At 47.4% G+C, this 18123-nt stretch overlaps 1 protein-coding gene across 2 annotated transcripts in view; it reads right to left on the bottom strand.

Annotated features, from left to right (window-relative positions):
• The window catches only part of LOC137413006 (DNA topoisomerase 2-alpha), a 97432-nt gene that overhangs the window by 61800 nt on the left and 17509 nt on the right, over positions 1 to 18123 (bottom strand). For both annotated transcript variants that reach the window (XR_010981593.2, XM_078781948.1), the window contains 2 exons: positions 17422 to 17519; positions 14977 to 15189 (listed from right to left, as the gene is read on the bottom strand). Coding sequence is in view for 1 of the 2 variants with exons in the window: in XM_078781948.1 (XP_078638074.1) it covers positions 14977 to 15189; positions 17422 to 17519 (311 nt within the window). In the remaining variant the exon portion in view is untranslated. The remainder of the gene's footprint in view (positions 1 to 14976; positions 15190 to 17421; positions 17520 to 18123) is intronic.

The raw sequence follows: 18123 nt of genomic DNA, 5'->3' as shown, positions 1-18123 counted from the left end.
AGGTGGGGGAACTAGAAGAGGGGTTAGGGGTAACCCAGGATCAGAAGGAAGAAATGGAGGGGAGCAATGAGGAGGTGGTTGAGGGAGTATCAGGCGCACAAAATGGCGCTCTCGCCTCTCGCGCACGTGGTTGAAGGGACACAAAATGGCGGCTCGCACGTGGTTGAGGGGGCCACGGCCGCGGAACCAATGGGCGTGGTCCAAATGCAAGCCTTCATGGCCCAATTCATGGTGGAAATGCAGAAAAAAAACGACAATATGGAACAAATAAAGGCCTTTATGGTTAAGTCGGGTGAAGAAATGGAAGACAGAAGGAGGGCTGATAGTGAGAAAATGGAAAGCAGAATGATGGGAGCAATGAGGGACGAAGCGAGGGGTACCGGTGAACGGTTAGACAATAAATTTGAGGGGTTAGACAATAATTTAAAGGGGTTAGACAATAATTTAAAGGGATTAGACAATAAATTTGAGGGGTTAGACAATAAATTTGAGGGGTTAGACAACGGGATAAAAGAGGTGAAAAATGGGTTAACGGGGGTGGAAAATAGAATGGCTGCCCAGGAGAATCAGATAGAGGGGGTGAAAAATGGGTTAAGGGGGTTAGAAAACACAATGGACGACAAATTGCGGGAAGTAGGGGAGCAATCCGCCCGGGAAATCAAACGGATGGGGAACCAGATAGAAGAGGTGAAAGTCGGGTTGGAAGGTAAATTGGATACTGAGGGATGAATTGGGACAGATGAGGGCGGCATCCACAAAAGAGATGAAGATGAAGATGAAGATGAAGATGGAGATGGAGATGGAGATGGAGATGGAGATGGAGATGGAGATGGAGATGGAGATGGAGATGGAGATGGAGATGGAGATGGAGATGGAGATGGAGATGGAGATGGAAATACGACGAGGTGTGAGCGAGGAGGTCTCGGGGGGTACGCGAGGAGGTAAAGCGAGGTGAGAAGCGTATGGAGAAAGAGGTGAGGAATAATACGGCTAGGTTACAAGGGGGCATAGAGGACCTGACGCAGGATTTAGAGCAGCTGACGGTGGGACAAAAAGAACTAGTGGATCAAGTAGAAAAGAACACTGCGGTACTAGGAGGGTTGAAAGCGACACAAAAAGAAATCAAGAACGAATTAATAGCGACACAGAGGGAATGTCAGATGGTACGTGAGGGACTGACAACGAGGTTGGACGAGGTGACAGAAGTAATGGAGACGAAGGACCGGGAGGTGAGGACGCACATAGAAACGGTCAAGGTAGCCTTAGAGGACGAAATTGAGGAGACGCACCGGGAAATAAAAGAGGTGAAGCAAAAGTTAGAGGAAGTGGAAGAGGGGGTGAGTGAAATTAAGAAGAGACGGTGGGAAACTAAAAAGGAAATAAGGGAGGAAGTAATGGAATATGTGCAAGGTCGGTGCTCAAATCGTGATGTTGTGCTCGCTAACCAAATAAAGAGTTTACAGGTGGCGAAGGAGGTGCGGAGACGAGGTGCCAAGGTGAGTGGCGATATATGTGGAAATGTGTGTGATGTGAGGAGAGCTTCAGTCGGCTTGGGGGTTGATTTGGATCCGGGTGTTCGTGAGAGGCCGTACGAGAGAGGTGTGCGAGAATGTCAGACTCTGGGGTGTGTGAGGAGAAAGTGCGTGCCGAGGAGTGAGTGTGCTGTCGAGAGCGAGTTGGTCGTAGCGCGTGTGCGAGGGGGCACATGGAAGCGCGGAGTGGGGAGTGTTACAGAGGATGTAACGAGAGAGTGTACACCTGTGGTGAGTGTTACGAAGGGAGTAACGAGAGAGTGTGCGCAAGAGGATGCGCGAGAAAGGTGTGTAACGGACGGGTGCATGAGGAAAGAGTGCGCTGTCAAGAGTAAGGGAGAATGCACACCTGTGGTGAGTGTTACGGAGGGTGTAACAGGAGAGAGTGCGCAAGAGGATGCGCGAGAAAGGTGTGTAACGGACGGGTGCATGAGGAAAGAGTGCGCTGTCGAGAGTAAGGGTGAGTGCGCGACCGAGTGTGGTGGTGAAAGTAGTGAGAGTGACACGGAGCGTGAGTTGGTTGTGGCAGGTGAGAGAGGATGTACACCTGGAATGGAAGGATGCACACCTGGAATGGTAGAGCGTGTGTGGGAATGCACACTGGAATTGGTAGTGAGGCATGTGGTTGGGTGTGCAAGTGAGAGCACACCTGTGGTTGTCACAGAGGAGGTGACCGAGGAGGGGGCGCAAAGAGGTGTGTTGGTGGTGTGCGAACGACGAGTGTGTGCACAGGTGTGCGGTGGTCAGGTGTGTGACAAAGTCTAAGCGGATTGAGTGTACCAGGGTGTGCCAGGGAAGGTGCAATGACAAAGAGCATGGAGACGGCTGGATGTATGAGCAAGGAACGGGCTGCGGGGTGTAAGCATGCGAATGGAGCATCGACGGTAACCGGGTTAGCGGTTAGAGCGACGTATAGCCGAATCGGGCCTTCGGTGCGAACCGGGCAGCTTTCCGTGCTGCGGGGATCCGCGGCGGTTTCGAAAGAACTGCCGTGCGAGATCCACGCCGGGCCGCGCTTTGAACGGCCGCGTCCGTGCTCCACTAAGCTGAGCGGGCGGCCCTGTAGGAAGGGTCGTCACGACAACCCTTTGTGGTTGAGGCGTTCCGGCAGGTCGAAATCGGGCCATTGGACGGCTCCGTGCCGAGATGGTGCGTGGGATCTCGGCCCGGGTAAGCGTCCTTCCCTGCACCGAATGCCGGACGTATCCAACCGCCGGCACCAAGCAACCCGCATTCATTGCTCGGCCGTGCGAAGCCGGGCTGTAGAAGTGAATTGGCGCACCGAGAGGCTCAAGTGAGTAGACGTGTGATACTGAAAGTGTTTTGGACCCGAAATTAGAAAAACAAAATTTGATGATTGGCAAAGGATTGGCAGAGTGATGATTGGCAGATGATTGGCAAATTTTTAATTGGCTGGAATTTGGTGAGCAAAATTGGTAGTGGGAGATGCCCGATGTGGTGGGATGGCAACTCTGCCATCTCTCACAGCGGGGGCAAAGGAGCACTAGACTTATGGGGTTGGCAGTGAAAACTAGCCCGGGAGGGTTAGGATATAGTGTGTAGGGACCTAGAAGATGACCTTAGGTAACGGTAAGATTAGGTAGTGACAATGATACCTGTAGTGGGGACGCAGGTAGATTAGTGTGGATGATAATGACGTGGTATGTGCTTAGTTTAAAGGGAAGACGGGGAGCACTAAGTTAGCAGGGCAACAGGTAGATTAGATGATGCCGTGTGTATGGTTAAAAGGTGTGATTGCACAGGTGTGCAACTGGCCAGGTGGATGGAGCAGTGTATGAGTGAGTGATGGTGATGTGTGTTGTGTTGACCGAATGGTCCAGGAAGGAAGGAGGGTGTAGGTGGTACCAGGTGTGATTGCACAGGTGTGCAACAACAGGTGTATGAAAAAAAAAACAGGTGTATGGAATAAATGGTATGGAGTAGTGGAATGGATGGTTGTGGAGTGAGTATGGTGGAAACTGTGGAGTGAAGTGGATGGTGCGAAGGTGTGGATGGGGGAAAGGAGGATGGACCCCATCACGAATACCCGGGGAGGGTAGTGTAAGAGTTAGGTAGAGGGTACAGGTAAATTGTGGTTGGATATTGGCATCTGTGGTGCGTGGTGGAAGAATGGTATTTGAATGGGTGCATTAGTGACGTGGAAATGGCTGGGCGTGTAGCCTGTTAGTGTGTGTAGCTGGTTTGGGCACTCCACCACTGTGAGGATGTCGGCCAGGTGAGGCCGCAGGTGGGCTCTGGGAGCCGGTAGAGTTGTTGTGGATGGGGCCCGAGGACCCGGAGGACAGACCCGGGTAGCCCAGTGCCAGAGGGCACCAAGGGGTGACAGAGCCAGGAGGGGCCTTCCCCAGTTAGATAGGTTAGGGTGAGGAGCTAGGTAAGCTCGGGTGGAAACTACAGTGGTGGAGGTGTGCAGGTGGGTAGACCTGCTGGGAGAGCTGCACGACCCAGCCTGGAAATTGTGCAAGGGCACAGGGAGTTGCATCGGGGGAGTGAGACCCCAAATTAAGGAAGCACAACAGTTTGGTCAATGGGAATTGGTTTTTAGAACCCATAGTGTAAGTTGGCCAATGGATTGGCAGGGAAAGACCCCGGGTAGTGTAAAGTGTGTTAATGTCATTTAGAGGATAGTTAGGATTGAAGTCTCCTTGCACCATCTGCATCCACTCACCTGAGATGACATACCTCCACACCATGCCAGGTTGTTTTTATTATTTTTATGATGCAAATGTTTTGGATTGTGAGACGCATCATGACGTGGGTGTGACATTGTGCTTTGTTGTTCCATCTCTTCCTCCTTACGAGGATTGATGATGAATTGGGTGATGGCAAATTTTGGATAGAGGGATTGTGGAGACGAATTTGGTATAGGGGAAATATGGGGAAGACGTGACATTAGCGACGAATTTGTAAAGGTGTAGATTTTGTAAATATGGGGTAAGGGCAAGGGTAGAGTAGGTGACAGGGGGGGGTGACGTACGGTAGGGATGAGCTTTCTCACTTCGCTCTCCGTACGCACTTCGCCTTGCATTGCCTCGATTGATGTGTACCCTTGTGACCTTACCCCTCGCTCATCTGTCTTTTCCCCCTTTTGTCTCCCACATGAGGACCTGTGCGCCACTGGGCGCCGAGGGGAGCGTGCGTGAGTCCGCCATTGTGCGCCCGGAACTCCCAGAAACAGCTGTCTGCATTGATGCACCACATTATGGACCACATGTCTGTGGCTGAGCACCACTTATGGACCCCATGGGTTGGGGCATGGCCCCTCTGCTGGAACCGGCCATGAAGGCCCGAGATCTTGCTGGCGGACCTTGGCCACAGGGCACCGATGCCCCACAGGTGAAGAACACTAGTCGGCCCTGTGGGCCACAAATAAATAAAAATGGACACGTTGGGTGCATTTTATTTCCACCAATAGGCCGCCAGTAAGAAAATGAAAGAAAGACAACAACTGGAAGAAAGCAAATAGCCAGCAGAGGGAGCCGAAGAGCAAGAGACCACCAGCAGGGTTAGGGGTTGTTTGGTTATTTTTATGAACAGTGATGACTGTGCATCGATTGGTGCTTGAGGGTGCTTTGGTGCGTTTTAGGGTGCTTGCATGGTGCATCGATGCAGGGAAGACTGTCTTCCCCCCCCCCCCCCCCCCAAAAGAACGATCACAGGTCCTGGGTTGCATTTTGTAAATAAAAGTAGTCATTGTAAATAATGCGCCCCCACCATAAATGTATAGTTTGAAGACCATTCCGCAATTCGGTTAGCTGTGGGCGTGAGTCTGTGAGGTAGGGTGCAATGGAGCAGTGGGACATATTTATTGGTGTTTTAAAACTGTCACACTCAGGGTCAGGTTAAAAGTAGAGGGAACTACACCTACGTGCCACACTAAAGTAAAAGTTCATAGGCCCGGGACGTGCCTAAGAGGAGGAGGGTGCAGTGTTGCGGACATGAGAATGTTTTTTTTTTGTTGTTGTGTAAATTGTTGTAAAAGTATCGCCCTCCTTGCTCCAGTTATGTATAAAGGTCAAAGTGCGTCCCGTAATTAGTTCATAAACACCACACGTTAGCCAATCATAGATTTCCCCCCTTGTTGACAGTTATATCCTTATTATGTGTATTAGTGTAAGGCTGTGTCTTCCATTAATTGAAATACTCCATTGCACCAAGTGAAATAAGGTAGATTCCCTTCCAACCCCCCTTTCGTCTACTGCCAACTGCATTTGCCGCCATTAAGCGTGGTCAGCTCGGGGAAGAAGGGCGTGCCCGCCCATCGTCATCAGGGGCGGAGCCAGAGGGCCGTGTCGACCAATCAGGGCCGAGGCGAGCTGACCGATGGGCGTGTCCTGGACACTAGCGGCTTGATCGCCTGAGGCGCTGTAAAAGCGCGCGCGCAAAAGCCAAAAAGTTGTTGTTGGACGAAGCAAGAGAGAAAGTGGTTGTTGGACCAAGAAAGAGAGGTTGTTGTTGGACTAAGTAAGAGAGAAAGTGGTTGTTGGACCAAGCAAGAGAGAAAGTGGTTGTTGGACTAAGCAAGAGAGGGAGAGGTGAATTAAAAGAGTTGCGCCAAAGGTTCCAAGAAGAAGTTGCGCCAGAGAGGATCCCTGAAAGAGCAGCGGCACGCAGCAGCTTCAGCCACAGCAGCTTCAGCCACAGCAGCTTCGGGGCTTTGACGGCAGTTTCGAGCGGGGCCGCGAAGGAACGGCGGCTGCTAAACGCGCCGATCGAGAAAGGGCGGCGGCTGCTCATCCCCGACCCGACCGTGCTGCGGTTCCAGCTGAACCTTCCGCTCCCTCCAGCCATCCACCTCCTGCCATTCCTGTCATCATTCCCCGCGTGAGTCTGTCTTTTGTTTGTTCTGTCCTGGGTTAATTAAGACTGTGGGTAAGCTAGCATTGCACTGTGTCTCTGATATCTTCTGTAAATTGTTTTATTATCCTTCCTTCTCCTTGGTTTCTTTTGGTTGTAAATAGTAAATAAATTATATTTGTATTCCTTACCCTTTGTCTTTCTTCTTCTTCACATCCTTCGCTTTAGTCTCTTCCCCATTGAATATCTGTGGCGCGATTTTGGCCAACGTTCAGGAATCGGGTTAGTCGGGGTTACTGTTAGGGCCGCGGCGCCATCCGCTCGGCAAATCAACATCCTATCCGTGGTCCGTAACAGTATTATCACCTTTGAAAATTACGATGTCTCCTCCCCAACCCACACCTAGCCTTAATGCATTACTGCATTTCTCATGGGAAAAAAAAATTGATTTGATTTAAATCGCACTTTTCAAGAAGGTATCGTACACATAATCAAGGTATCCCTGTACTTCATTCTTTAATCATTCTTTTCAATAAAAGGCAAAGAGGAATCCGAAGTGCACAAGTTTCACAAGTGTCATTCAAATTGTTCAGACATGAATGGACAGTGGCACAAGGTGAAAAATTAGAATCGAAGCAGGGTTGATCATAAAGACGTGGTGAGCCACATAATCAAAGTGAACATGTGCAGTCACGTGAAAAAGTAAGTACACCCCATGTAAAGTTTTGACTTTTTCAACATATTTCTAAAAAAAGCTATTTGATCTTCATTTCAACAATATAGATAGATAAAGGTGATATAATATAACATATCATGAAACATTAACATTTTGTAGTCCATTGTATAACTTAAATAAACATAAATGCAAATTTCGCATGTGGAAAAAGTAAGTACACCCTTGGCTCTAATAGGTGGTATTGCCCCCTTTTGCAGAAACAACCTCAAGTAGGCGTTTCTTATAACTATCGACTGGGAGAAATTTTTGCCCACTCCTCCATGCAGAATTCTTTCAGCTGTGCGATGTTTGAGGGGTTTTTTTTTTTTTTTGTATACTGAATCGAGGCTAACATTCACTTCACAAACAAATCAACCAGACAAACAATATATATAAAAAGAGGGAGCGGAAGACAAGATGGGGAGAGAAGGGGAAGCACACAAACAACATTTGAGAGCAGGGAGATGTGTAGAAGGGAGAGGGCTTGGGGGGAGGAGACGTGGGAAGCGGGGGCGGGAGGGGAGGAGTTGGTATTTCTTCCAGGACAGAAGTTGGTATTTCAAAAAAGTGGAATTGGGGTGAAATTAGCGGGGGTAGAAAAGATCAAGGTTTTGGATGGGGGAAGATAAGAGATGGTGGTGAACAGCTGTTTTAAAGACCTGGAGGGTGGAGTGGGATTGAAGAGAGTGAGGGAGTTTGTTCCAGAGGCGGGAGAAAAGAGGAATGAAGGAGTGAAGGTGAGCAGAGAGACTTGATTTTGGCAGTTTGACCATAAGAGGGTTGCAGGCAGATCTTGTGCAACCTGTAGGAATATTTGCGGGACAGAGCCCAGAGAGAGCTGGGGGGGCAAGGCCAGAGAGGAGTCGGTAGAAGACGGAAAGACCACCAACCTGCCTGCGGTGAGTGAGTGAGAGGCCCTTGGAGTTAGCTTCATCGCGGGAGATTCCAATGATTCTGAATGCTTTGGTTTCAACAGCGTGAAGACGAGCTAGGTGTGAGGCAGGAGCACCAGTCCAGAGGGGAGAGCAGTATTCCATTGAGCTGCGGATGAAAGCCTTGTATGTGGTGAGGAGCTCAGGTGTGCCAAGGAAGGACTTCGCACGACGGAGGATGCCCAGTCGGCGACTGGCTTTGGAGGCCAGATTTGAAATGTGGTTTTCCCAAAAAAGATCATGGCAGATAGTGAGACCCAAAAGCTTGAGTGACAGAACTTCTTGGAGAGGATTATTCAGAAAGTGGATGGGAGGGTTGTCCAGTCGGTCTTTTCGGAGACATCGTAAGAGTGTGAGATTTGTCAGGATTGAAAGACATGTTCCACTTGTTTGCCCAGTCTGTGATTTTGTCCAGGTCTGCAGAGAGTGAGGAGGCTGCAGACTGCCGATCTGAGGGATGAAGAATGGAGCGACAGAGAGTAGAGTCATCAGCAAAGAGATACAGAGGATTTTCAAGAGAGTCAGAGAGATCATTGATGAAGACCAGAAAAAGCACAGGGCCCAGAACACTGCCTTGTGGAACTCCAGCCTGAGAACAGGAAGAGGAGATGAGAGAACCCCATTCAGGGCCACACGTTGACTACGACTAGAGAGGAAGTCCGCCAGCCATGCGTGGAGATTTCCATGGATACCAAAAGAGGAGGGTTTGGTGAGCAGAGCGGGGTGCCAGACCGTATCGAAGGCACGTGATATGTCAAGGGAGACTGCTCTAATTTCCTGTTTGGCATTGAAGACCTCCATCCATTGTTGAGAAAGCAGAAGCAGCATGTCCAGAGTAGAGTGTCCAGGTCTGAAACCAAATTGATGATCAGAGATCAAGCCATTGGAGAAGAGGAAAGATTTCATATCTGAAGCAATGATGGATTCCATGACTTTGCTGATAATTGGGAGAAGGCTGATTGGTCTGTAGTTGCTGGGATCTGTTTTTGCACCTTTTTTGTGCAAAGCGGTGATGTTGGCAGATTTCCAAGCAGATGGAAGATGATCTTGAGCAAAAGAGAGGGTGAAGAGAACAGAGACGGAGTGAAAGAGCGGAAGAACAGGATTTTAGGACCCGTGGGCTGATGCCGTCAGGTCCAGTTGCAGAATCTGAGTCGAGGTTTGACAGAAACTTTTCCACCTTGTCAGGAGGAAAGGACACAGAGTCCAGGAGCAGCTGGGTACGACTGGGTACGGTGGGTACAGAGGGATGGGTTTGGGACACAAGATTTAGAGGCAAACACAGAGTTGAGGCATTCAGCTTTTTCACATGCGGAGTCAGCCGTGTGGCCATTTGAGGTGAGGGAGGGGATGGAGGGGATGGAGGGGGAACAAACACCAGAAACAGATTTGACCAGACGCCACCAGGATTTGGAAGAGGGAGACAGATAAGAGAGTTCGGTCCTGAGAACGGAGAGATATTGTTTCCTGGCTCTCCTGAGGGTGGACACACACTTGTTTCGGGCTTTGTGAAAGGAAATTAGATTTCCTTCCGTTGAATTTGCTTTCCAGGAGACGAAAGCCAGTTGTTTCTGGGCAATAGCCTCACCACAAGATTCCGTGTACCATGGACAGGAGGAAGGGTATGACAACTGAAGACGAGATGGGATAAATCTGTGCATGAGAGAGAGCAATTTACTTTGGAAGAATTCCCAGGATGAGTTGATGTCAGAGGCGGTAGAGATGGGAGACCAGTCCAGATGATTGATGGCTGCTTGAAGACCGTGCCAGTTGGCCTGAGTTAAATGCCAGACTCGTCGACGCTGAGGAGGCTCTCTGAGAATGGTCAGAGAGATGTCCACTTTAACAAGCACATGATCAGAAGAGCCGATTGGAGCAGAAGAAGAGCAGCAGACATTTTCAGGGAAGTTAGTCATAACCAAGTCCAGAAGAGAAGATGCTCCGTTGACTGAAATCCGGGTCGGGAAATTGACAGATTGTGTCAGTCCCAGTGAGTCACAGAAGTCCTTTGCTGAAGAGCCATGGCTGGTGAGAGAGGTACCCACACCCAGCCAACTGGCATGGTGACAGTTGAAATCACCACATATGAGGAAGAGAGAGTTGGGATGGGTAGATAGAAGTTGGTCCATATTCTCAGACAGCGAGATGTAGATGGAGTCATCACTGTTTGGTGGACGGTACAACACACATGAACAAAAGGTGGGAGCGAAGGGGAAGCCGTAGCCAAAGGTATTCCTGGGGGTGAGGTGGAGAGAGGGCAGTGCAGGGCGAGTGAGGAAGAGAGTTTTTTATAAAGATAGCAACCCCACCTCCAGGACGAGGCTCAGGTCTATCATACCGGAGGAGGGAGTAACCTGGGAGAGATACCAAGGAATCAGAGACATCATGAAGGAGGAAAGTTTCTGTTAAGCAGATCACGTCTGGTTTGTCAGAAGCAACCTGTATGGAGAGATCAGACAAGTTTGAGCGAAGGCCCCGGATGTTTGAGGTCCATACTGTTAAGGAAGAGGAAGGGGGAGCATCGGATACAGAACAGGGGGGGGGGGGGGGGGGAGCGGTAGGGTAAGATGTGGAAGAGGAGGAAGAGGTAGGGAGAGCTGTTGAAGGTGTGACAGAGATTACAGAATAGCTTGGAGAAAGGGAAGAATGGGGCGGACAAAAGGTTTGATGGTGATTGGGAGAGGCGCAGTGAGGTGTTATTTGACGAGGGGGAAGAGCGAGGCAGAAGGTTGAGGGAGATGAAGGTGAAAGTTGGAAGGGGGAAGAAGCGGGGAGGACGGTTTGAGGAGGAGGGGTGAGAGGGGAGTCTAGGAGGGGAGGAGCGAGGGAGAGTCTCGGAGGGGAGGGGTGTGGGGGGAGATTTGAAAGGAATGGGTGATTGGGAAGATTTGGAGGGGAGGGGCAAGGGGGAAGATTTGAAAGAGATGGGTGATGGGGATGATTTGGAGGGGAGGGGCAAGGGGGTAGATTTAGAGGGGAGGGGTGATGGGGAAGTTTTGGAGGGGAGGGGTGATGGGGAAGTTTTGGAGGGGAGGGGTGATGGGGAAGTTTTGGAGGGAAGGGGTGATGGGGAAGATTTGGAGGGGAGGGGCAAGGGGGAAGATTTGAAAGGGATGGGTGATGGGGAAGGTTTGGAGGGGAGGGGCAAGGGGGAAAATTTGAAAGAGATGGGTGATGGGGATGATTTGGAGGGGAGGGGCAAGGGGGTAGATTTGAAGGGGAGGGGTGATGGGGAAGTTTTGAAGGGGAGGGGTGATGGGGAATATTTGGAGTGAAGGGGTGATGGGGAAGTTTTGGAGGGAAGGGGTGATGGGGAAGATTTGGAGGGGAGGGGTGAGATTGGATTTTGAAAAGTGTACGATTAATGGGAAACGAACATTTATTGCAAAATGAGTTTCTTGAGACATTCGAGTCAAAAATATGTTTGAGGACGCTGGAGGGAGGATGGAGTGCTGGAGAGTTTAGGGAATGAATGAAAGATGCACTATAAGAGATGGAATTTTTTTTTGGAATGAATAGATTTGGTGAGCAAGTCGAAAGCATCCTTTTATAGAAGAAGAAAAAGGTGTTATAGAATATGACAGAATACAGGTCTTCAGGGGACAGATTAGACATTTTTTAACGTGATCACAAACAACGTGGTCGAAGAACGAACGAACAAATAAGAACGAATAAACGAATAAGAACAGAAGGAAATGTTTTTGGTTTTTTTTGTTTGTTTTTGAGGAGATTTTAAAACAAGGAAGTATGGGGTGAAAAGACCGTGAAAAACAGAGACCGGAAAGTAATTGCAGCGTGATCGGAGAACCGCCGAGACAAAAACAAAGCCTCAAGCCAAGGTCGGACACGGTAGCCTAGTACTACACTTAGGCCTCAGAATACGCGATACGAAAGACCGACGATTCTGTACACAGGTATGAAAAACCAACATCAAGAATACTATTAAAGACACCCCAATAGGTACATACACCGAGAGAAAGATACAGTTTCGACAAAAACACAATTGTGAAAAGTTACCAAACTTCGAAAGCGAGCGCGCATGGACAACTTCGAAGAGACGAGACCTCCAATCTTGCGCATGCGCAGCTCATTTCAAATTTTCATGGTTGTTTTCAAATTTTCATTTCAAACTTTTTTCATGATTTTCATCAAATCCCTCCTCCGGAGCTCCTGGAAAGCAAATCCAACGGAAAGAAATCTCATTTCCTTTCACAAAGCCCGAAACAAGTGTGTGTCCACCCTCAGGAGAGCCAGGAAACAATATCTCTCCGTTCTCAGTCTCCGAACTGAGTCAATATCTCTCCGAACTCTCTTATCTGTCTCCCTCTTCCAAATCCTGGTGGCGTCTGATCAAATCTGTTTCTGGTGTTTGTTCCCCCCTCCATCCCCTCCCTCACCTCAAATGGCCACACGGCTGACTCCGCACGTGAAAAAGCTGAATGCCTCAAGCTTTTCTTGCATGCACAGGTCGTTTCAAATCCCCCCACATCTCGATGGGATTTAGATCTGGGCTTTGACTTGGCCATTCCAGAACCCTCCATTTCTTTCTTTTCAGCCATTCCTTGGTGGATTTACTGGTACTAGGGCATTGCCCGTACGTGGGTGCCCGTTCCTTGCCAAAAAAAAAAAAAAACGCTACCCGTACGCTCTGCCCCGCCCGTACGCCCGTAAACAAAAAAAACAACGCTCTTCGCTTCCGCCCTTCGCTCTGACTGAATTGGGAGAAATAATGCGCATAAGAAATCGAATTACGTACCGTAATGGCGGTCAGCTCGTAACGCGCTCAGCTCCGCTCGTCTCACATCGGCCACGCCTACGCAACAAAGCGTTCTGTGATTGGCTGCCGGAAGTGAAGTCTTCACTGTCCGGAAGTTCGCAAATCGCAGTTACGATGAATCGTTTTAATTTAATCGCAGTTTGAATTCGTTTTAAAACATAGTTTAACGGCAACATAGTTTTCCAACGTGAAATAAATGAATACGCTGTCAAATGTGCCGTCCGAGGCAGAGTCTGATCGCCACGTTCGGCACACGTGATAGCTCGCTGCTCTCTGATTGGTTGAAGCGTTTTTTGGACATAGCTCGGTAAGTACTTGTCCGATTAATTTAAAACCTTGAAAAGGCACATCCTCGGGTCCCCAGCAATATACCTGGCAAGTTTCAAGTATATCGGACCGGTAGTTGTCGAGAAACAGCGGTCACAGACAAACAAACGTACAGAGATTACTGGAATTATAGATAGATGTTTAGGGTCATTGTCATGTTGCAAGGTCCACCTTCGGTTGAGCTTCAACTTTCCGACAGATGGCCTCACATTATCCTCAAGCACCCTCTGGTACAGTGAAGAATTCATAGTGGATTCGATGATGGTGAGCTGCCCAGGCCCTGATGCAGCAAAACTGCCCCAAACCATAATATTTCCACCACCATGCTTTACAGTTGGTATCAGGTTCTTGTGGTCAAATGCTGTCTTTGGTTTTCGCCAAACATGTCTTCTGGCACTGTGACCAAATAGCTCTACCTTTGACTCATCTGTGCAGAGCACATTGTTCCAGAAGTGCTGGTCTTTGCCTAGGTGTTCATTGGCAACTCTTTAGTCTTGTCTTTATGTTCTTTCTGGACAGCAAAGGTTTCCTCCTGGCACACCTCCCATGTCGATCAAATTTGTGCAGCCTCTTTCTAATGGTAGACTCGTGCACTTTGACATCAACAGTGGCAAGAGCTACCTGTAGGTCCCGTGATGACATTCTGGGGTTCTTGGAGACTTCTTTCAACATCTTGCGGTCTGCTCTCTGGCTGAACTTGCTGGGGCAGCCTGGCCTGAACAAGTTGGCAGTTGTTTGGAATCTTCTCCACTTGTAGATGATCTTTCGGACAGTCGAATGATTGATTTCAAATTGTTTGGAGATCTTTTTATATCCCTTCCCAGACTCGTAGGCATCCACAACCTTCTTTCTGAAGGCCTCAGAGAGCTCTTTTGATCTAGGCATGGTGACACCACACACTTCAACAACAAAGACCAAACCAAACAAAATGTCTGAGGTTTAAATAAGACAGGTTCCTCCAAGATCCTCTCTAATGATGTACTAATCATTTGCACCTGAGCTGGTGCACCTGATTCTAATTTTAGGTATTTGAAGTAGTGATAAATGTAGGGGTGCACTTACTTTTTCCACATGCGAAATTTGCATTTATGTATATTTAAATTATACAATGGACAACAAAATGTAAATGTTTCATGATATTTGTTATATTATATCACCTTTATCTATCAATATTGTTGAAATGAAGGTCAAATAGCTGTATGTTGAAACATGTTGAAAAAGTCAAAACTTTACATGGGGTGTACTTACTTTTTCACGTGACTGTATTTAGCAAAACTGCAACAGGACCAGAGCCTGGTGTATTCCTGCACTGGACTAACAGGACAGCTCGGAGGTAGTGTTATCCACTTTGAGCTAGCTGTCTCGGTTGATTTTAAATTCCAGATCCAACTGTAAAAACATCGCACTGGTGTTTCTCCATCAGTGGGTGGCCGTCACGTTGAACAGGATGTTATACTGGATATCCCAGCTGCACATTAAAGATCCCACAATGAGTGGCTGTCGCAATAGTAGGCCTACGTAGGCAAATTCCTGCCATGACCTACAGTGCCATAGTCAGTGACAAAGCCTTGGCAATGATGCAACCAGCGAAACTAATTTGGAATAAAATTCCTATGAGATTATGCATTCACTTGAAGATTACTGTAATCAAAATGGCTAGAAATTAAACTGATAATAAATCCTCATTTATCACATATTTTCTACTTTACACTATAGAGTGTAATTGATCAAAAGTACAATGTAAAACATGGAATACCGTTAAAATGTGCGAAGTAAAAACTCATGCTGCTATTCAAACACAAATGAAACCTTGGACAGCCACCCCAAAATCAAATCACACAAAATAACGTCCACAGATCATCACATTACACTCACAGGAAGTTTTTGGCCATTGAGGAAAACCTTGACGCCCTTGCATGTCCCAGCCATGTCATAAGCTCTCCGATTGAGTAAGGCCACAATGTCCTTATCTAGAGCCTGCATCTTGAATTTCGTCAGGTCGGGGTAGAAAGTGATGCAGGTGAAATCGTCACCAGAAAAGGACTTTATCTGTTCTCCATCGGCCTTGGACATGTTATTAGACCAAGTCTGGAGGAGGTATATGCAGGCACTCAGTTAATTAAGCACTTAATAAAAGGAAGGAAGGGAAAGGGAAATGTTATTCAAAATTCATTTTTCTTAAATAAACCATAATGCTGCATTATAGCCAAACATCGTTGATTCAACTGTTACTAGTCATGGAAAGAACAACGCTTTCAATGGGTCATTCCATGTTATAAAATAAAACACCAAAGTGTGACATCGATAAAGTACAGTATTTCAAACGTCATGGTATAACACCAATAATTGCTCGCTTTAATCGTATATCAAACTTGATGGAACAAAAACAAATAACTAATTCCTTTCACAATACTGGCAAATACCCATTCACAGAGGGAGCAAAATAGGTCATCAGCGAATCACTTGCACTATTGCCATGCCTGTCAGTTTCCCCCACCCTCAATACCACATCCCTCCGGCACGGGTCAATGGTTAAACCACTTTCACAGAAAAACTGCAATAAGTCACCACATGCTCACGGCAAGGGGGAATTATTTTGTGCACATGACCTGACCCCTGGGTACCCCGATCACTATTTTTTTTTTGTATACAAGATCGAGGCTTGTGTTAAAGCTAACATTAATGACAAAGACAAAACAAAAAACAAACGGACACATAAGCCGAAATAAAGGGAGCGGGACACAAGATGGGGAGAGAGGGGGAAGCACACAAGTACAACATTTGAGAGCAGGGACATCGGGAGATCTGTGGGAGGTAGAGGGCTTGGGGGAGAAGAGGCATGGGAAGGGGGGGGGGGGGGTGGGAGAGGTAAAAACCACATGGACACAGCTAGGACTTCCAGGAAAGAAGTCGGTTTTTCAGAAAAGTGGATCTGGGATGAATTAACAGGGGTAGAAAATATCAAGGTTTTGGATGGGGGAAGATAAGAGATGGTGGTGAACAGCTGTTTTAAAGACCTGGAGGGAGGAGTGGGATTGAAGAGAGTGAGGGAGTTTGTTTCAGAGGCGGGAGAAAAGAGGAATGTAAGAGTGAAGGTGAGCAGAAAGTCTTGATTTTGGGAGTTTCACCAGAAGAGGGTTGCAGGCAGCTCTTGCGCGACCTGTAGGAGTACTTGAGGGACAGAGCACAGACAGGGCTGGGGGGGGGCTAGGCCAGAGAGGAGTCGGTAGAAGACGGAAAGAGCACCAAGCTGCCTGCGGTGAGTGAGTGAAAGGCCCTCACAATCGGCTTCATCACGGGAGATTCCAATATTTACGATTAATACGATTGCAATATTTGAAGGAAATTGGCGAAGTTTAGTACAATTTAAAGTTCTGTTCAGCACATTTCTGGACATTGCAACTAAAAGTAGTCTCATAATGTATTAAAATAGGACAGCTGTTACTCTTCACCAAAATGAGGCTTGTGACTATTGTGAAACAACACTTCCAAGGATTAATATGGAAGATGGTACTATGTAGAAAAAAATAAAATAAATAAACAAACATTCTTCGCCTTCAAACCCCCAGTTTTAACAGACTTTGGCTCAATGCAATTTCAACTGGAGTGAAGAAATGCCACGCTTCCCACCAAAAGCAGTTGAAAGATGGGAAAATATCTTACCAGAAACTATCCATGTGAAATTTTAAGTTTACAATTTTTCACCGTTTTGATCTGTGACTCCAAATCCCCACCCCTGCTGGGGTATAAATTGAAGGTCAAATCCCCAAAAAATAGTTTCCCATTTAACGCGCCCCCTCGTTCCCCCAAAATGTTGACTGCACATACAAAGTTTCATTTAAAGCTGTTTTAAAATGTACCCTTAATAATTCCATTTTTCAGCATTTTACCTTTTGACCCCACCCCAGGGGGTGGGGCCAAAATGACAACTCTTGCACCTTCGTGCCACATGTCGATCATAACTACCACGTTTGGTGAATTTCTGCCCAACCGTTTAGGAGAAGACAGCAGGACAGAGACAGGAGCTGATTAAAACATCCCCAGTTTTTTTTCCAAAAAGTGTGGGGATAACAATTGAATAACATGTCTGTTGGTTGGAGGAACTGTCAAGGAAAAAGTGGTGACACATACAAAATACACATCAAATCTTTAATTGCAATTATAAATGTGTGAACATTTTATAACAACCCTGGATTAACCAGAAATGCCAGCAACAACAATGTCATGGTGTTGGTCAGGATATTGTACATTACAGGGGCAATACTTGGACACACTGTTAAACTTCAACCTCAAAGTGGCAATTCAACAGACATGTGTTACCTGTTTGAAAACTTTCTTGGATTCTCGACAGGCGGTTTCAACTGTAAACTTGGTGCTGAAGATATTGCAAAGTTTAGCACCATATCCATTTCTTCCACCTGAAAACAATGGAAAAAGCATGAGGCAAAGACAACGAGGACAACAGTACAATGTGATCAGGTGAAACACCAACTGGTAAAGTAATGCATGTTCTGAATATCCAGTTGAGAATACTGCAACCACAGCCGGCTTGGGAACAGTACAAGGCAGAGATCCTACCGCCTCCCCCGATCAACCCTTCCCCAGCGAATTTAAGTTAATAAACTGTTAGATTGAATTTATGTGGTGTAGCTATAGGACAGACTTGATGGGCCACAGCACAGCCTATCTCCCTACTGTGAAGCATGGTGGTAGCAGCATCATGCTAGGGTGATGCTTTTCACCGGAAAGGACTGGGAGACTTTTAAGGATAGAGGGAACAATGAATGTCGAGCCAAATAGTCGGACCACAGCATTCGCGTGAGATACGAAAATGCCTCAAATGTTGGAAGCCTGAATGTGGGGGCATTGCTTCAAATGGTTAAGAGGGGGACAGCTAATTACACCAATGGATGTGGTGGAGCGTTTTCATTCTGTACTGTAACTCGCCGTGCTATGTGAACGGTGGAATATCCCGCAAAGCAATTCTCAGTGTGAATGGAGGAATATCCCATGAGGCAATGC

Source organism: Myxine glutinosa, chromosome 7, assembly GCF_964187855.1.
Source record: "Myxine glutinosa chromosome 7, kmMyxGlut1.1, whole genome shotgun sequence".
Classification (NCBI taxonomy): Eukaryota; Metazoa; Chordata; class Myxini; order Myxiniformes; family Myxinidae; genus Myxine; species Myxine glutinosa.
Note: the sequence above shows the minus strand (reverse complement) of the source record. Positions and strands in the feature narration are given on the sequence as shown.